The 21,978-nt window shown below is 36.3% G+C and overlaps 1 protein-coding gene across 2 annotated transcripts in view; it reads right to left on the bottom strand.

Moving 5' to 3' along the window:
• LOC150109199 (uncharacterized) overlaps window positions 1-21,978 on the bottom strand; it is a 65,206-nt gene that overhangs the window by 21,442 nt on the left and 21,786 nt on the right. Inside the window, exon 2 of one of the 2 annotated variants that reach the window (XM_090406186.1) lies at window positions 17,777-17,851. The exons of the other annotated variant lie outside the window; for it this stretch is intronic. Coding sequence (XP_090262312.1) covers window positions 17,777-17,851 — 75 coding nt within the window. The remainder of the gene's footprint in view (window positions 1-17,776; window positions 17,852-21,978) is intronic. 2 annotated transcript variants of the gene reach the window in all.

Below are 21,978 nucleotides of genomic sequence, written 5' to 3'. Positions count from 1 at the left end.
AAGTGTAACTATTTTGCTTGTATAACAATTGGAAAAATGTACTTAGAGTGTTAATACGTGCAAATACTGCGTTCTACATAAAAAATGTCACTTTGCTCCATGAGTTTCCTTTTATTCTGGGACTTTTTAAAACAAAATCCGATTTCATGAAGTATTTTCCTTAAAGTTTCTCTTTTCCAAGGAAAATTAATTTTTTCTTTAAGCACAGGAATCAATTTCGGAACAGTTGGCACTCTTTTCTCGACCACGTAAAATTCGTGAATAGCTCTTCTTATAGCGTCTACATCGAAATCATTCAAAGCTACGGTTTCGATGGTTTTCTTTCTCTGGCGCTTTTTTTAGGAGATTTAAATTTTGGCTTACCTTCACCTTTTAATTCCCTACGAATTCTTTTAACAGTCGACCCCGATACGCCCACAATTGCACTTGCACGTTTTATGACTTGAGAAAGGGGAACAAGAAGACGGCCTTCTGACGATTCTTTTTCGCAGAATGTCAGCACATTATTCAATATTCTTTTGCAAGCGCTACTGAAACGTGTAACAATAGAACTTGTTGACTGTACTGGATCCATCATACAAATTAATAATAAAAAAATAATGCAAAAAGAGAACAACAAAAATCAAGCTAGTACTAGACAGCGATAGACAAGAAAGCACGTGATTTCGCATGTTGGCGACCAATTCGTACATCCTTCATTTCTTTCTCCCCTTCAGCATGAATCGACTATTCTTGGCACCAAGCCAAGAAGGGATCTAGAAATGGTGGGCGAACTATAGTGTCTTAATTTTCCATGTCCTGGTGGTTAAACCTGGAGAGATATTTTCTGTCTGTCTGTGTGTGTGTTTTCAGCTGGAGTCTGCTTCTGATACCTGGCAGATATCCTTTTGTTGTTCATTTTTAGATGTTTTCCATTCTTCTTCTTTCTGTAAGTATTTTTATAGCAGATTTTTAGTACTTTTGGTGACTTGTTTCTAACCATTCATTTATAGCCACTTCTTTAGCCAAGTGATCCACTCTCGTTTCCTGCTACCCGAGTATGCACCTCACCCAGCAGAACTTAATTTCCAATCACTCCAGCATGAGATTCCTTACCAGATTTCTTGTCTGATCTATTAATGCTAGGTAGTTGTTCTAAGTGGTTTTTTTATGTTGTCTATAGTGCTTCTACTGTCACTAAAAATTGCTGTAGTCTTTTGATGAGAAGTGTTGAGTTCTAATTCCCTGAAATATATAAGGGAATAAACTACAGCAAGTTATTTTGCTATAGTTTTGCTTGATTGCTGGAACAGAAAGGACACAGTCTACAGCAGCATTCTTGTATAATGGACTGTCTGTAATATGAGGGGGGATCTGGAAAGTTCTGATAAACATATAGAACAAAATTATATTAAGAAAGAACATACTAGTAGAAGAGTTATGAAGGCAACTTATATATCCTTGTATGTCTTTCTTGTGGTTATATCAGTTGATTTAATATCATTTTTGTTCCAGGTGTTTATCAGAACTTTCCAGGACCCCCCCCCCCCCCTCAACACACACACTCGTACTAAAAAGGAACAACTGATATTTCCTTCTGTTTTGCTCCTGTCAGCATATGTGTGGTATTCGTCACTTTCAGAGCTTTCCTTCTCCTTAACATGTTTTCTTTGCTGGGTGACACTGTAAGCAGAATTGGTAGCAGTTTGAATCAATGTTGGCATTTTCGTTATATCTTCCAGAAGCGACTTTATATATAAGTCAGAATTCTTGCATTTCAGGCAGATCGGTATTAGACCAGCAATAATGCAAGGCTGCCTTGAAAGATATTGTCCTGTATCCTTTAATTATTCATATGGAGGTCAACAACTTATAGGTGGTGACCTCTGTTGTTTTTCTTAGATTTTAGAACATCTTTCCAAGCAGGTGCAGCATAAAATATCAATGGTAGTACAGCTCTGGTACATATATTGTTTTCAGCACTCATTGGCCTAATCACCAGTTTATCCTTGCCAACTTAGCCAGAAGTTTTACTATTTGTAAGTTTTTTGCAGCAATATATGAGATGTGCTTGTTGAAGTTAAATTTGTTGTCTATTGTTACTCCTAGGTATTTTTAGGTCAATGGCTATCTCTAGAACTTCCCTGTTTAGGAAGACCTAGATTGTTTTTTAATTTTTTTTAATTTTTTTTTGTTTTTAATTGTTTTAATTGTAATTTTTAATAGATTGTTTTAATTTTTTACATGAGATGTGGAGCACTTTAGACATGGTGCTATTGAAAGTTAACTTTCTTCTCACATGCCCGCTCTGCAATTTTAAAGAGTTCTTCGTTGGCTGTTGTATCCCCAAATCATTATCATCACATGATTGGCAAAAGCTATGACTTTCGTTTCATTAGGGAAAGAAAGTCTTCACAACGAGTCGTACTGGATGTTCCAGAAACTTGGTCCACAACAGGAGACTGGTGGGCAGCCTTGTTTGACTTCTTTAATTACAGTAGTGGTTGTCAATGTCATAGTTGCCCTTCTATCTGTAAAATAATTTTTTGTAAGGTAGAGTAGATTTTTTGTTGACATATGAAATCTCTTAATTGAGTAATTATGGCTGGTCATAATTACTTAATTATGCAGCAATGAAGGCTCCTTGTACATAGAGTGAGATCAGTAGTACATCATGTTTGTGCTGTAAACTGTCTTCCGTGAAGTTTTTAACCTACATAATTGCATCTACAGTGCCCAGTGTGAGACCACACCTGCTTATTGAAGGCCTGAAGTGGCTTGAAAAAATTCCATGTTTGGTCTCTAGAGCAGGGTTTCCAGACTATGGAAAAATAAATAAAAAATTATAAAAAAATATATAAAACTGATAAAAGTGGCAAAAAAAAAACTCCTTAGTCCACTGATGGCACAAAATGTACTATAGGTTTATAATAACCTTTTGTAGATGGGAGTCACATAAAAAAGAGGAGCAGTCAGAGGCACATCTGAGCACTGTATACTCTCAGGTGTACTCACTGTGTATGTATATGTGTGTGTGTGCACATGTACACACACACACATACACGTGTGTGCACATGTATGTGCTTCTTCCCTTAGAGAGAAATTGAAAGTGTCAGTGCAAATCCTATAAAATCCCTTTAATAACTTATATGTTTCTATCATGCTCCCTATTTATTGCCTATCAGATAGTTTTTGAAATTCACAGACTTTCAATCTATTCTCACCAGAAGCATTTCATTAGACCCTCCACATTTTTGGTCCCTTTCCTTTACTCTAGATACTCTCCACACTTGATAGAAGTTTCTTCACCACTTCATCCCCAAGAAATACAGTAACCAGATCTGTATGCAGTAGTCCAGATGTGGTCTTTAATAAGACCACATCTGGACTTTATAATCTCCCTATCCCTGCTCATTAGTGTGTTCTTCAACAACCATATAATCTGATGTGCTGTTCTGTCACCTTTACAATATGCTCTCTTAACTCCTTCACAATCACCCCCAAATCCCTGGTCTCATCAATTTCCTGCAGTTCATTTCAGTTCAATCAATAAAAGGTGCACAACATGTGATCTCTTCATCCCAAAATGCAAATTACTATGGTAGACCTTACACTTTGTGATATTAAGCTGGCAGCCATTTACCCTTTGTCCATATTGCAATCTAAGTTATCCTGAACGATTGCTAGATCATCTTCATTGACCATCATTCTTCATAGCTTTGCACCATCAGCAAACAACAGAATTCCCCTTAAATCATTTCCTGTATCACTGATGTACAAATTAAAAAGCAGAGGACTGAGCATTGAGCCTAGTACACCACTAGTCACTCACCTTTATCCTGACTCAATTTCTCCATACATCACTCTGATATCTCTCCATCAACCTTCTTATCTAAATCACCAGCTTCTCATCGATCCATCCATCCTCATTTGCTCCAATTTATGCAACAGTTGCATGTAGTAAATGCCTCTGTAAATCCAGAATTATCACTGTATAGCCATTTCTTTTATTCAACTCAATTGCCACTTTCTTATAAAAAGTAAGCAAATTACTATGGCAGCATCTGCCCATTCATTAAACCATGTTACCCCCTATAAAGTATCCTATTCCTCTCCACTCACTTCTGAATTCTGTCTTTTATAAACTTCTTCGATTCCTTAAGCATCCCTCTTGAAATACTAACTGGTCTATAATTTGCTCCTTCTGTCTTGGAGCTTCTTTTATGCAGAGGAACTATTTTATCCTCTTTCCACTCCCTTGGCACGTTCAGAACTAAGACAAATGATTTGGTAAGAAGCTAATTCCCTTACACATTCTCATAAACACATGGGCAAATATGCCATCTAATATCATGTTCACATTAAAGTTCTGCAATATTGTAACACTTTAAAATTCATCTACCTCTACTATACTTCTCTCTTATACTCTCAGGTAATTATCTCTTAGCAGCTGTATAAATCTCATTTCCTTCCCACTCTATAACTGTTTTTATATTTCAATCTAATTCCCCAAAGTCGAAGTCATCCCTCATAATGATTGCTTGTCCAGCACATCTTACAATAATTTATCAATGCATCCATCTACATTCTTCCCTAATCAGAAATATGTATACAGAGAACAGTTTTATAATAAACACAAAACAAGACTAAAGAAATTAAAATAACAAAGGAATTAGATAAGGTGACTAGTTACATCACACCTTATTTCAGTGATGCATGAAACAAACAGAAGTAAACAAAATGAAAATGTGGAATATAAATTAAAAATGAAAAAATTAAGAAATGAATATGCATATGATAAATTCTTACTAGCAGAAAATTAAGTATTACACTAAATACTTAATATTACAATCTATAAATATTACTAAATACATAAATGCATTCAACTTCTTCAAGGGAAATTAACTGAATAAGTCAGAATGATAAAATATGAATAGAATCCTTCCCCCCCCCCAAAAAAAAAATCAGATGCAAAGTAACTAGCATAATTACTGGGAAAATCCTTGCATGCTTTCACAAGATCAAATTCTTAAACCTCAGGTTCCACTCTACATGCTATTTCAGGCAATAATCTGTCAGTTACTGTAAATTCCGTTTCATTCCTCCCATGTGCTCTCTCTCTCTCTCCATAATTAGTCTCCCACAATGATTACTTTCTGTGTGTTACTGAATATTAAATGAATCAAGTTCAATGTGTAGTGTATTTAGTGGGCTAAATGGTACTGAAGTGTAGAATGGTCTCTCACAATGAGTCCTTTGACTCCTTGGAGGTGTTATATAATAAAAAATTTGCTACACCATTCTGTATATCTTTGTTAAATCCTGAATGAAGGAATCTTGCAAAGAAATCATTCATTCAGGGTCTAACATACTAAACTTACTAATAAAGAGAAATACCTGCACATCAGCTGAAATCAAAAGTGAAACTTCTTCACTTTATGTATAAATTTGCAATTTTTATCTTATATTCCATGTACTTTAATCTTTTCATCACTACTAGAATTAAAGTAGAGAATGTCTTAAAGGAAGAATTTTGTTAATGTTAATTTTAAGCCTCACTTAAGCTGTATAGATTAACTGTGAGTCACCAGATAGTTACCAAGTAATAATTCTTAGAAAGTATACAAGTACACGTGTCCAGCGTAACGCTGATGGCAGTAGCTTACACGGAACGTACGTTGACGCGTATTCCGTGAATCCAAACGCATAACAGTGTTGGGAAAGCAAGGGATGAACCCAAGGGGTGAAAAGATATGGGCCATGTGCAAAGGGGGACTCCAAAAAAAAGAGGGCACTCTATCGAAGAATATAAGGGGATGAAGGCTGTATCGAAAGGGTTCTCTTGTCGTAATTTTTTGTTTGGTGGTTCAGAAGTCAGCGGGAGTTCACATAAAGGGGGGGGGGAGAAGCTTTTGTGCTAAGATAAGATGTCGGACAGCAGGCTTTCTTGAGATTGGAGTAGGATTCTACGCAGAGCTGAAGGTAAAATTTCCAGTAATAGCAGAATCAGGCCGTCGCTGAAAAGTCCCATCGAAATGTTCCTAAACTGCAGAGACTGAGTCAGTTTTCGGCAGAAATGATGAAGATAGCGTAACCCCTACGTTGCCGTATGGACAGCCAATAGACCAAAAGTAACCAGACGTGGTGCTGAAAGACGCGGAAAAAGTTTGGTAAGGTAAAATCACTCTATTTTGTGTATAAAATTCATTAGAAGAGAGAAGATTGTTTGTGAATGTAAAAATTAAGAACAGTACGCTAAAGAACTTTGTGGACAGTCTCTAATTAGAAAGTTAACCTCCTTTGAGAGTAAGAAGAATTGTTTAGAAGAGATCTTTTGTAATTGTATGTGATAGGATTAATTTAATGAGATTAGAACTGTGGATTTGTGACTGAGTAGCATTAGAATGTTTGTTTATATTATTTTATGAATAGTATTACAGAAAGGAATTTTAGTTTAACTTCATATCCTTTGCTATCAATCCCAATATGCAGTTATTGTGTTTTGCATGCTTTATGACCTTTAATTAATTTAGAATATGTTAACCTCTTAACTCGAGTTTCATTTAGTATTGAGTCATAATTGAGTGTATGAATATTGTATTCTGCTTAGATATTACAATAAACATGTCATATTTACCTAAACCTGAGTCATGCCTGATTACGATTCCAAATTACCACTTATAAAAATAGTACCTATTTTGGCGGGAAGGAATTAGGAAGTGTATATAATTATAGATTTAGGTCACGACTGCAATAATTTGAATCTATACGGCAGTGTTAAAGTAAGATATTGTGTAAGAAAGCATCAGAATCTAGTATTGTCTCCCTGAGTAGGAACCCTTTTCTACTATAGGATACTGGCTGGTGCAGCATAATATAAATTTGCCAGTATCCAAAGAGGAAACAGTCCTAGATATAAACAGATGTAAGCATATTAAAGGCCCGATATCTGAAGAAGTAAAATAGCGACAGAAAGATAGAATAGGAGGATATAAAGCAGTAAAATATAGAGAAGGCAACGACATAACAATAGAACAGCCGGTAGGATTTTAATTGAATCAGGTTTTGAATAGGAAAGGATTTAATCAACAACAAAATAAGTATAAATCAATAAAAATACATAAAATAAAAAAATTAACATCTTCCTTTAATTAAAGAGTTAATTAAAGAAGTAGTGAAGGAAAAGAAGAAAGCATATCAAAAGTTCCTGGCAAATAAGTCAGCATGTGCTCATAGAGAATACAGAGAGAAATGTAAGAAAGCTAAACACTGTGTAAAGCTAGCTAAACAAGTCATGGGAGGACTTTGGCAAGAACATAGAAAATAAATATCAAGAAGGTGGTAAGATATTCGAAATGGAGGTTGCTGAAGAAGCTTAGAAATGGAGGAAAGAGTACTGTAAAAGGAGTTAAAATTATACAGGTGACATGAAAACGGGAGAAAAAGATATCCTTGAAGTATGGAGTAATTACTTTGAGAAATTGCTAAATGAAACAAGCAGTGATAGCACAGTAGTAAAAAACACTCAACAGGCATCCAGTCAGGAATACATATCCATACTTGAAGTAGAAAAAACCATCAAAAGGCTTAAAATGTGGAAAGGCAGCAGGAGTAGATGATATTCGACCAGAAATGCTTAAGTATGGTGGTATAAAAGTCTTACAGTGGCTGCACTGCATAGCTCAGAAAGCCTGGACAGAGGGACGAATTCCCGATGATTGGAGTAGAGCTCTCATAGTACCCATATATAAAAAGGGAAATAAAACGGAATGTGAGAATTACAGAGGTATTTCCCTACTGAGTGTTCCTGGCAAGATATATGCCAGTATATTTGAGAAACGTTTGAGAAGAATTGATGAAGAAAAGCTTGGTGAAGAACAAGCTGGATTCAGGCCAAAGAGGCTGTCAGGATCAGATCTTCACTTTACGACAAACAGTTGAGAAATCATGGGAATATAACAAAGATCTGTATTTAAGTTTTGTAGATCTGGAAAAGGCATATGATACGGTGCCAAGAGAGAAGCTATTCAATACGCTACAGTTATATGGTGTCAATGGGGCATTATATCGAGCAATACTTAGTCTTTATTTGAGTTGTAAGTCAGCAGTTAGAATTAACGGAAGTACAGGAAGATGGTTTAATGTTAAATCTGGTGTGAGACAAGGATGTACATTATCCCCTCTGTTATTCATTATCTATATGGATCACATTGTGAAGGACAGTGGTACTAAACATGATATCAAAATTGGAGATGTTAATGTCAGCTCTTTGCTTTATGCGGACGATGTTATACTTATCAATAAATCTGCTACGAGTGTGCAAGATTCCTTGACTAAATTGAATAACTGTTGTAATAGATATGGTATGAAGGTCAGCAATAAAAAGACAAAGACAATGAATATAGGCAGAATCGTTGAAAATGTCAACTGCATTGTGAACAAAGAACCTGTGGAACAAGTAAAACATTTCACCTACTTAGGCACAATTTTTAGTGAAGTTGGTAAATTAAATATGGAAATAGACAACAGAATCAATAAAGCTGGTATAGTAGGAAGTCAATTGAATAAATTCATGTGAAATAAGAGAAGCATTAGTCGGAACACTAAATTAGCTGTATACAAGACAGTGTTCAAACCAGTTTTAACTTATGGATCTGAGAGCTGGGTCAGAAGTAAAACATTTGACCAAAGACTAGAGACCACAGATATGAGAATCCTGAGAAAGATTAGAGGCATGAGCAGATGGCATCAATGTCAATATCATATTAAAAACGAGGATATTAGGAAAGAACTTGACATTGTCAGCATCCAGGAATGCGTTAGCAGAGCTAATGTCAGGTGGTATGGTCACTTAAATGGCGATGAAAGATTAGCAAAACAAGTGTTCTCTGCCAGGTTGGCAGGAAAACGACCCAGAGTAAGACCAAGATATAGATGGATTGATACAGTACAAAGTGCCTTAGACGACAGAAATATAAGATCTGATAATATTGGAGTCTTGACAAGTAACAGACTGATGTGGAGGAAAATTGTAGATAGGAAGTTAGTAATGATGTAAATTTTTCATGTAGTACTATCATATCCTGTACACCCTTTGAGGGTACATGGCAGGAATTTGATGATGATCTGATCAACATGAAGTCAGAGACTCATTGTGGGAGGTGCACACTATTGCACACAATACAAATCCAACCGTGCCTTAAACTGATTCAATGTGTTTACATTCACAACATACTCAGGCAATGCTTTTCACTCACCAACCACTCTCCATGCAAAGAACCTTCTCCTCTGCTCACATACTCCTTATACAGTTTCCAGCAATGGTCTCTTGTTCTACCCCCCCCTCTAATTCTATGAAAAATCTCTTTTGTGTCAACCTGTTAATAATCCCTAACTAGCTTATGTCTCAATTATATACCTCTCCTCCTCATCCTATTCATGAGGCTTTGCAATTTACATTCTCTCAATCTGTCCTCATACTTCACATTCCAAAGACACTGACCACATTTGTGAATCTTCTGTGGACCCTCTCTAACATATCCTCATCACCATGAAAACTCATGCATAAATCTGTGCATAATCCATATGAGACCTGATTAGGGATCTAAAATTTAGAGGACAACACAAATTCTGACAATGATGCAGAGTACACTCATATAAGTAAGGAGATTCTTCCATTGCCTTGATTAGGCCACATATGTGGCCTAATCAAGGCAATGGAAGATTTGAAGAATCAAGATTTGGCACAACTGCGCACAGATTTGATCAACTGGATCTTAAAAGGATGAAGAGGTAGTGACTAAGGTGATTTTTGGTCTCTTGAATATTAAGTATGAAGAAAGGTTCAGAAGATGCAATTTCCACAGGCTAGTGCAGTGTTTCTCAAAGTGTAGTATGCGTACCACACTTTTGAGAAACGGATATCTGAAGCTTGAGAAACTCTGGTCTAGTGGATCAGAGAGGAGGAGGAACGATATGAAAGAAATGTATAAGTTGGTAACAGGGTTTTATCAAATTAATGTTGAAGAGATGTTTCATAAAATGTTGGAAAGGGGGGGGGGAGAACAATAAGTTATCTCTGGAAGCCACATAAGGAGGGTGTGAACAAAGGAGTAAGGAGGTGGGGGGGGGGGTTTGCATGGAGTGTGATGGATAATTGTAATGCATTGTCTGAGAGTGTAGTGACTGAAGAGAATGTGAATGTATTTAAGGCATGGTATAATGAACTGTGTGACAGGAAGACTTCTAAAGATGAGTCTTTCACACCATGGAGGTCTGAGGATAATAACAATAAGAGAACTAAATAACTAGCATCACACAAAATGAAGTATAAGAACAAGCAATAAAAGCTAGTAAAATGTTGGGATGTCTCAAGAGCATCATCTGGAAGATAAAAACATAAGTAAAGAAACAAAAGTAAGAATCCACAGAAGAGTTATCAGACCAGTAAACATATGCAGCAGAATCATGTGCAGTAAACTACAAAAATTAAATTAATGAAATCATTTAGAAAAATTGAAGGTGTAACAATATTAAACAAAATCAGGAACTCACAAATCAGAAGAAATGAGGAAAGACAAGCATAGGAAAACCGAGGAGAAAATGGCAGGATGGTCTTGAAAACAGTGGCATAAGCAATTAGGTTTAAGAATAGATCTTTTATAACAGAGACAATGCCAAACATATTCAGAATATATTTACAATAACAGACTAATAACATTAGGCCTCTGAATGGTAATAATTTTTGCTATTACAGCAGCCATTAGAAAAACAGATTTTCTCTTTTAATAAGATGACTTGAACAGAAAATCTCGGTGACTATATATTACAACAGTAAGGTGAAATCAATATTAAATTAATTATCCACAATTAACTTTCATTAATTTTGCAGCCAACACATGAGATATGCTGTAGGTTTTGCAACCTACAATTGTGTGGGATTTATATATATATATATATATATATATATATATTAAGAATACCAAGCAATTTTTAAACCTGGTTTTACTCCATTTCCCAAGTAAGCAAACAGACAAATAAGTCAAGTTTTCCCCTGCAAGAGATGCAAGTCTAGCTGATCCTACAGGTAGTGCAAGACCAAGGCAACTCGTGGTAAAGGTGGCATGAGCTCTGATCACTAATCTTTATATTTACCCTTAATGCCAAAACACATCTCCAAGAAGGAGATGCATGATGTTTTGTATTAAAGGCAAGAAGCCACTACCCAGACCGGTTTCGACCTTTATTGAGGTCTCATCAGTGGGAGCTAGGCTAGAAATACCAAGATTTAGTAATACAGAGCTCATAAGTATTTTACCAGAACAAGTTGCCATAAGGTGTTTTAACCTTATTAAATAAAAATCTCTGGAGGAGATATAAATGTAGAAAGTATTTTACCTTGGGTATAATAAATGTTAAGAATACCAAGCAATTTTTAAACCTGGTTTTACTCCATTTCCCAAGTAAGCAAACAGACAAATAAGTCAAGTTTGCTCCTGCAAGTGATGCAAGTCTAGCTGATCCTACAGGTAGTGCAAGACCAAGGCAAGGTGTTTTGGCATTAAGGGTAAATATAAAGATTGGTGATCAGAGCTCATGCCACCTTTACCACGAGTTGCCTTGGTCTTGCACTACCTGTAGGATCAGCTAGACTTGCATCACTTGCAGGAGCAAACTTGACTTATTTGTCTGTTTGCTTACTTGGGAAATGGAGTAAAACCAGGTTTAAAAATTGCTTGGTATTCTTAACATTTATTATACCCAAGGTAAAATACTTTCTACATTTATATCTCCTCCAGAGATTTTTATTTAATAAGGTTAAAACACCTTATGGCAACTTGTTCTGGTAAAATACTTATGAGCTCTGTATTACTAAATCTTGGTATTTCTAGCCTAGCTCCCACTGATGAGACCTCAATAAAGGTCGAAACCGGTCTGGGTAGTGGCCTCTTGCCTTTAATACAAAACATCATGCATCTCCTTCTTGGAGATGTGTTTTGGCATTAAGGGTAAATATAAAGATTAGTGATCAGAGCTCATGCCACCTTTACCACGAGTTGCCTTGGTCTTGCACTACCTGTAGGATCAGCTAGACTTGCATCACTTGCAGGAGCAAACTTGACTTATTTGTCTGTTTGCTTACTTGGGAAATGGAGTAAAACCAGGTTTAAAAATTGCTTGGTATTCTTAACATTTATTATACCCAAGGTAAAATACTTTCTACATATATATATATATATATATATATATAAGAATGGGTTTCGAATGCAGAAAAGAATGAAGAAGGTTTCAGATCCTATCACCCCCAGAATACAGTCTCTAATACAATGTTTTGAGAAAACTGGAAATTTGTCAGATTGCCCTCGAACATGCCGACCAGTGTTATCCAAAGCCCATACCAGCATTGCGGTACTGCAAATGAATGCTCTAGTGGCAGTCAACATGCAGTGTAAACAGTGCATGGGAAGCTGCAAGAATCACAGGCAGAGCGAAAATGTCACTATTCTGCATCCTTCATGGTGCATAATCATCACACCACCAAAGTAAGCATCACAGCAACAAATTTTTCTTTTCACAAAAACAATTTTTTTCGCCCCAATGATTGGGAATTCACATGCATTCATTACGAGCAGTCAGCAGTACACCCTGCGTTTTATAGAACTCTCATTTGCACATATTTGCAAATGATGCATGTGGTACGGTGACCTCAATTGGTGAAAATTTGAAGTAAATTTTTTCTCCCTGACAAAAAAAATCCATCTCCTTGCAATTCACTTTCATGCAAACTGCACTCTAATATACCAATTTTTATGAATAACTACTGAAATATCTAGGAACTTATGGAACACCCTGTATATGTGAGTGCGTGTGTGTGTGTATAGTTAGAATTGAAGGAAGTACAGGAAGATTGTTTAATGTTAAATCTGGTGTGAGACAAGGATGTACATTATCCCCTCTTTTATTCATTATCTATATGGATCACATTATGAAGAAAAGTGGTATTAAACATGATATCAGAATTGGAGATGTTAATGTCAGCTCTTTGCTTTATGCGGACGATGTTATACTTCTAAATAAATCCGCTACAAGTTTGCAAGATTCCCTGACTAAATTGAATAACTGTTGTAATAGATATGGTATGAAGGTCAGCATTAAAAGGACAGACAATGAAAATAGGTAGAATTGTTGAAAATGTCAACTGTGTTGTGAACGGGGAACCTGTGGAACAAGCAAAACATTCCAGCTACTTAGGCATGATTTTTACTGAAGATGGTAAATTAAATATGGAAATAGACAACAGAATCAATAAAGCTGATATTGTAGGAAGTCAATTGAATAAATTCATATGGAATAAGAGAGAAATTAGTCGGAACACTAAATTTGTATACAAGACAGTGTTCAAACCAGTTTTAACTTATGGATCTGAGAGCTGGGTCAGAAGTAAAACACTTGACCAAAGACTAGAGACCACCGATGTGAGAATCCTGAGAAAGATTAGAGGCATGAGCAGATGGCATCAATGTCAATATCATATTAAAAATGAGGATATTAGGAAAGAACTTGACATTGTCAGCATCCAGGAATGCGTTAGCAGAGCTAATCTCAGGTGGTATGGTCACTTAAACAGAATGGGCGAGGAAAGATTAGCAAAGCAAGTGTTCTCTGCTAGGTTGGCAGGAAAACAACCCAGAGGAACCAAGATATAGGTGGATTGATAGTACAATCCACCTATATCTTGGTCTTATTGTACTTTGTAGATTGTACTATCTTATAATAATACAATCTACAAAGTGCCTTAGACGATAGAAATTTAAGATCTGATAATGCTGGAGTCTTGACAAGTAACAGACTGATTTGGAGGAAAATTGTAGATAGGAAGTTAGTAATGATGTAAATTTTTCATGTAGTACTATCATATCCTGTACACCCCTTGAGAGTACATGTCAGGAATTTGACGATGATGATATATATATATATATATATTGGGTTGGCAAATAAGTTCATTTGGTTTTTCAGAGTGGAATGAAACACATTTTATTTAATATATATAATACATACTAGTCGGTTATATATTGATCCTCTTAATCAATGACCTCTTGCCATCTGTCCACCAACTCCATTATGCCGCATTCATAAAACACCTGAGGTTTACTGGCAAAAAACTGATCCAGGCGTCTTTTGACAGCCTCCTCATTAGTGAAGGTTTTCCCGTTCAGAGAATTCTGCAACGAATTATTAGATATATATATATATATATATAAGAATGGAAGTTTCAAATGCAGAAAAGAATGAAGAAAGGTTGAGATCCTATCAACCCTTACCAGAATACAGTCTCTAATACAATGTTTTGAGAAAACTGGAAATTTGTCAGATTGCCCTTGAACATCTAGACCAGTATTATCCAAAGCCCATACCAACGTTGCGGTACGGCAAATGAATGCCCTAGTGGCAGTCAACATGCAGTGTAAATAGTACATGGGAAGTTGCAAGAATCACAAGCAGAGCGAAAATGTCACTATTCTGCATCCTTCATGGTGCATAATTATCACACCACCAAAGAAAGCATCACAGCAACAAATTTTTCTTTTCACAAAAACAATTATTTTCACCCCAATGATTGGGAATTCGCATGCATTCATTACGAGCTGTCACCAGTACACCCTACGTTTTATAGAACTCTTGTTTGCACATATTTGCAAATGATGCATGTGATACAGTGTGGTGAAAATTTGAAGTAAATTTTTTCTCCCTGACAAAAAAAATCCCTCTCCTTGCAATTCGCTTTCATGCAAACTGCACTCTAATATACCAATTTTTATGAATAACTACTGAAATATCTAGGAACTTATGGAACACCCTGTATATGTATATACAGGGATATATAAGTTCGCTTGATTTTTCAGAGTGGAATATAATACATTTTATTTAATATATATAATACATACTAGTCAGTTATATACTGATCCTCTTTATCAATGACCTCTTGCCATCTGTCCACCATCTCCTTATGCCACGTTCATAAAACACCTGCGGTTTACTGGCAAAAAACTGATCCAGGTGTCTTTTGACAGCCTCCTCATTAGCGAAGGTTTTCCCGTTCAGAGAATTCTGCAACGATCGGAATAAGTGATAATTGGAAGGTGCCAGGTCTGGTGAATACGGAGGATGCAGCAAAACATCCCAGTCAAGACGGAACAATTTACTCCAGGTCGATGTGTGGGGTCTGGCGTTGTCGTGGTGAAAGACAACTCCTTTCCGATTTGCCAATTCAGGACAAATCAGGAAGGAGTTGCACGGGACAGTCGCGTTAACTGTGAGCAATAGACAGTTGAATCAATCATTCTGCCTGATGGTACACCTCATAGTGGACAATTCCTTTATAATCCCACCACACAGAGAGCATGATCTTCTTTGGGTGCAATCCCACTATTGAGGTTGTTTGTTTGTGTAATTCGCTCTTGTGCCCCCATGATCTTTTACGTACCACGTTATCGTACACAACCCATTTTTCATCTCCTGTAATCATTCGCTTCAAAAATGGGTCATTTTCTTGGCGATGTCACAGCGAATCACAGATGGATATGCAAGCGGTCATATTGGCCTCAGTCAATTCATGCGACACCCAAACATTGAGTTTTGAAACATATCCCAGCTTGTGCAAATGGTTTTCAATGCTTGTATGGGATATGTTCAGTATACTGCAGCAATCTCCCACACTGTTTGTGACGGATTTTTGTCGACGAAATCCTTCACAACACTCGAATCAACCCCGGTCGGGCGACTGCCATGAAGCACATCACTGACGTCAAAATCTCCAGAACAAAATTTGGCAAACCACTTTTGGTATACGCGTTCTGTTAAGGCACCATCCCCATATACGCTGCATATTTTTTTATGGGCCTCCACAGCTCGTTTACCTTTTTTGAAATATAAAAGTTATTTCCTTCCATTTCTAAAATGAAAGGTTACGTGAAATGTCGCTTTTCAACTGCACAATAGCGTTGCACGGTAGCGCAACAATAACGACAGGAGAAGAGCGTTAACTTGTATTAACGCCGACTAAATTCGCTAAGCGTGCACCACACACCTAGCACACCCAGAATATTTGCCTCACACGAGTGCAAGGCAAATATTCCAGGTGTGCTAGGTGTGTGGTGCACACCCACGAAATAGCAATAGCATCGATATTATATTTTCGCATTTATTCCTGTTAATGACTTGCCTAATTGTTTCCTGGCTTTGTGTGATTCCTAAAATTAAACACAACATATTAATGCATAATGAAGAGGACACATTGCATAACATTTACGTTAATAGCCCAGGTGTGCAGTCATAAATACAAACACCTTTGCACCCTTTAAACAGACATGCAGATGGCACAGTTTCTCAAATTCTTAGCATTCCAGTGGTTTTAAACACTCCAGAATTTGAGGCAGGGTGTGTGCTGAGACAATAGCACCCAGAAAATTTGTTAATGGCTGTGATTGGTTATTGTGTGAAGCAATCCAATTGAACGTTGTCATTTGTCATGAGTTGCTGTTTTTGTTTTCTGAGTTTCATCTGTTTTATGTACGTGAAGTATGAACTGACGTGTTTATGACACCGATATAGACAAGTTTTTAATATATATTTATAATTTTCTATAAATAGTTTATAACTTTTTGCCCATATTTATAATGGGGGGAAACAGTATTGGCAATGTACTGAATGTCTTGTTTTCTGCCAGAGCTTTATTGGATTGTATGATTATAGTCAAATGAGGTTGGAACCTGTGTATAATACGTAAGTAAAATAAGGTATTTCAGCCTTTTTTTCTGGTTCATTCTGGAAAAATAATTTCCCAAGTGATTACTTTTTCTGATTTTTGTGCGGATTATATGGCTGTATTTAAAAATCATATCAAAATTCAAATTATCTGTGCTTCACTTTTGTTGCGTGGGTTGCATAAGCCACACGACAGCACTCCTAACCTAAATGAGCACACGATGTCACTGTGAAAAGACATTTCAAAGCAGTGTTTGGTGATGTTTAATTGCAATTCACAGGATTTTTTGCATTGATTTGTGACTGTAGAGAAACTTGGATTCACCACTACACACCCGAGTCCAAGCAGCAATCAAAACAGTGGACAATGCCCGGTGAAAGAACACCGAAAAAAGCAAAGACTGTTTTGTCAGCTGGAAAGGTGATCGCCACTGTTTTTTTGGGATTCCCAAGGAATTATTGTTAGACATTTAAAAGAAGAACTGAAGAAAAAAACAGCCAAGATTGGCACAGAAAAAAGTGCTCTTTCATCAAGACAATGCACCATCCCACTGGCTGAAGTTCGAAATGGCACGAATTGAAGTTCGAATTGGTTCCACATCCACCGTATTCTCTGGACTTGGCCCTATGTGACTTCTTGTTCCCAAACTTAAAAATTTGGCTTGGTGGGAAAAAATTTTCTTCGAACAAGGATGTCAATGAAGGCTGTTAATGATTATTTTGCACAATTTGACAAATCCTACTTTTTAGATGGGATGAAAAAATTGGAAACTCGCTGGACCAAATGTGTAGACCTTGATGGAGACTGTTGAGAAATAAAGGTGATTTTTTCAAAAAAAAAAAAAAAAGTATTTATCTTATTTTTTTACCAAACTTTTCAGACAACCCTCGTATATTACTTTTTCAATTATTGAGCATGGCTACTACAAAAGTGATATTTACATTATGGGTTCTGGTTTTGTTGTCGTCTTGCAGAGAAAAAATAAATACTTCTTTCAGAAATCAAAACTGAAGTGGTATATCATTATCTTACCTGAACTCTGCATATAAAATGTCTTTGGAGGTGTCTGTGTTTTTTTCATCATAGATAATACAATATTTTCCTCTCCTTGTAAAACAAACCAGAAAAGATGTTTTACTATTAGCTACATACACTACAACTAATAATTTAAAAAAATCTCATATTAATATCAGTATAGGCAAAATCAGCCATGAGAATACAAGCAATTTACAGACAAAAAAATCCTAGTGGTGGTGGTGGTGGGCAGTAGATAGTGTTGTGTGCAGATTATGATGGTTTAATGGTTCTGTGTAATTAGTGGATTAAACGATGGAGATTCATAGAGTAGAGTAGTACTCTTCCTTAACACGTTCGCTGCCAACCACGAGTATACTCGTAGTTGGTATATGAGCTTCACAAGCCAACTACAAATATACTCGTATGTCGATTACCGACCTCCTATGCCAAGCATGAGTTAACCCGTAGTATAAGCACGTTAATTTGGACCCTTGGCTTGTGAATAAAGCGGAGAGCACATCTGGGGGCTTGGTAGAAGGAAAATAATTTCAGCAAAAGTATATTATAAGAGGTATTGTTGCGTAAACTATGTATTTATTAATGCAAATAAAACAATTTTTTGGAAGTTTTTCCAACATATACATATACTTATATACAATATATCATCATCGGAGTCATCGCTAGAGTCGTCTGTAGGATTATAATCATCTTTGGAACCGGAACCAAATAATTCATTCCATTCATCATCGCTCATTTAGCGTAAGCTTCTAATTCTTCATCAGTAAGCTTTCTTTTACTGGCCATGGTGGAGTTGAAGGTTTTTATTTAGATAATTTTAAGACTAGATGCAATAAACCTTACTGCACTGAATGCTGAATGTCATCACTGACTCTGAACTCAAGTCACGCAGTGATAGGGCATGTAAGACATAGGTGGGGGGGGGGGATACGGGATTACTCGTAGTTGGCGTACGAAACAAAATTCTGTCTGATAAGCCAGCTACGAGATAACTTGTACTGATCTTGTAGAAGTGAAAGTGCTTGGCATATGGTAACAAACTATGCCCAAGGAGCGTGGCAGCGAACATGTTAATGAGCCCTTGGAGGTGTCATGTAATTAAAATTATTCACTTCCACAAAATAGTTATTTTACAAACAATCAGTGGTGTGATATTTTACACTATCATCTATATAGGATACATGATAGTTTAAAATATTTTCTCTCTTCTGATAACTAGTATTTTCAGGTGTCAAATTAAGACAGCTTGGATATCAAAGTAATTAAGAGATCTCCACATGTTGGGTATGTGAAGGTTTTCTCTTAATTTAAAAACTTCCAGCCACTGTTTCATTTTCTCCTTTATCTGCTTTTAAGTCTAAAACAAGAATAACAAATAAATATCACAGGAATGACCTAGCTCTACCTACCTACCATATACAAACTCAGTACAATATAGCGCTAGGAAACAAACCAACAGAAGGCCCACTGCCTGAATAACTATACCAGAACTCCACTCGTATCATACAATCCACCCATGAAGTACCAACAAAAACTTTGGTCACCAAGACCTCTTCGTGTTCTCCAAGGAAATGAGTAATACATACCGTTGATGAAATGATAAAGAAATGCAATGACAATAAGCAGCAATACAGGAATCAGAGGAGGCACAATCTACATACTCAGTTAAAAGAACTAAATGATCAAGTATATATATAGCTTTTCGAAATGACAAGGAAAAATGTATCTAGGCTGTCAAAAATTAGAACTTTATCAAAATACCCATAAAACCAGAGAAATGTATCAGGTAGCTAATTCCTTATGCACCAAAGAAAGGAAGCCCAAAAGACTAAGAATAAAAGCTAAAGAAGTAAGATACCTAAAGACCAAAATGAACTCCTAGTGGGGAAGAATCAATTTGAAATACTATAAAATAATTCATTAGTGAATTTCACTCAGATGCTTTGCCAGAAATGATAATCCAAAAAGAACTTCCCATTATGAGTAACAGTTTTACAATGCAAGAATTTGAAACTCCACTAAAAAACCAAAAGAATGAGAAAACACCTGGATTGGATGGTATAACAGCAGAGGCTAAACACAGAGGAAATGAGCTTTGGAAACAACTGTTGAATACCAGTAATACCGCTCTAGCTACATCCAACATTCCATCAAAATGGAAAGAGGGCCTAATAATACAATACCAGCATGAATATGAACCCAGAAAATTACAAATGAATCACACTACTTCCAACCACACTGATAATCTATAACGGGATGCTTCTAAATCGAATTTAATCATTTGTAACACCTCTTCTACTCAAAAATGAAGCAGGTTTCTTGAAAAATAGAAAACTTTTGAACACATCCGCTGCCTTAGAAGTTACTAGAAGTAGCAAGAGATAAAACCTTCTCTTAAACTTCATAGATTTCTCAAAAGCCTGAGATTCGATCAACAGACCAAGGATGTTAAAAATTCTCAGTTATGCCATACCCTTGAAAATAATCAAAGCAATAGCAGTACCATATCATGCAAAAGCAATGGTTAATAGAGAGATGACAGAGAGCTTTCCTATTTCCACTGGAGTTCTTCAGGGAGACTGTTTTGGCATCATACTTATATTTTTATTATTACCCTTGATTATGTATTCAGACTCAAAGGAAATGGGAACAGAATAACTCTCAAAGATTCAGCAGGACATACCCACATAAGTGGTCTCTATTTTGCAGATGATGTTGCACTGATCGATGCTAACATTCAGACTGCCCAATACACTTAAATAATCTATGTAAAAATGCAGTACCATTGTCAACAGCAGTAAAACTAAAGTCATAAAAAATAGAATAGTAGGAAATAACAAGCTTAAAGACCACATTCTTGAAGAATGTAAATGATTTTCAGTACCTTGGTTTCCATCAATACTCTAACAGACATAGTGAAAAGAAAGCACAATGCTCTTCAATTACATAAGTCTAACTAATATCTTCAAATCCAGTCTCATTACATCAAAATATCACTACTCAGCAAGCAATTAATATCATCAATAGCTTTGAGACAACACACCTTCGAAAACCAGCAAAGACCCCTACTAGAAACAATTTAAAAAAAAGTCAGAAGGGATGTGGGGACAACAACTTAGATATCCACTTTCACCAGTGCTCTTGCTCTCTACAGTAAACTAATGGACACTGAGGAAGACCAAGAAAATAGTTTTGGCAATACATAAGCAAACTTCATTTTGAAGATGAGGCTCGTGAACCATCTGACATTTACCATTTGGCACAAAATAGAGCAACTTGGCTCACACTTTCATCCAACAGACTTTATCTTCATGAATTTTTGTTATGCATCTATCTCTGCATATGTGAATAAATGATGAATCTGATTTTTCCTTCTATACTACCATGCCAGCCAAACATCTTGTCTATGCTTTTTATTGTAATAAAGCTTGCCAATCACATATCTCTTTATATTTCTTCCATAACTTTTTGTTTTGCCAGTCCTGCCTAATGATGTTATTCATCAATTCTACTCTCGTCATTTATTCCCCCAACCTTGAGTATTCAGTTTGCTAGTGAAATATTCTTTGACCATTTTCTATGCACCTTGAGCATCCTTCCTCCTTCTCTTATAGCTTCTTTTGCCACAGTACTGCTCAAAACTGTACCCTAAGTTTGTCATAATTACTGGCTCTGTAGTGGCACACATACCACTTCTAAATTGAAAATTCTATATGCTTAGCCACCTCTCATGTAAAGACTGCACAATCACTCTTCTCAACTGGCAACAAAGTGATTAATTACAGACAAATCCTCTAATGTTATCAACAGATCCAGCACTCTCTCAAGCCTTGGATCCCCCTCTATCACTAAGATAATTATCTCCTATGAATATATAAATTCTATTTCACTTCACTTACACAGCTTTTTTCTCCCTTTCCAATTTACATTGTCATAACTGCAATTCCTCTCATAATGATCACTTACACTGTGCTCATCAAGTTAATTGGCTGATACACATCATCTGCATCATCCTTTGCACCTCCTAGCCTAGTGGAAAACACGTTTTGTCCATCTCTTATCAGACTTTTTCAAAAAAGGCACTGCTTCCATTGACTCTGCCCTCCTGCTGAACATGTACTTTTGTTGGTCATAATTCTGCTATCATCAGCAATACACACTCTGAACTTGTTCTCTCACTAATCTTTGGTCAAGTTAGG

This window comes from Typopeltis vanoorti, chromosome 2 (genome assembly GCF_054136105.1).
Source record: "Typopeltis vanoorti isolate ZY-2024b chromosome 2, IOZ_Tvanoo_1.0, whole genome shotgun sequence".
Classification (NCBI taxonomy): domain Eukaryota; kingdom Metazoa; phylum Arthropoda; class Arachnida; order Uropygi; family Thelyphonidae; genus Typopeltis; species Typopeltis vanoorti.
This window is presented reverse-complemented; position numbering and strand designations above follow the sequence as displayed.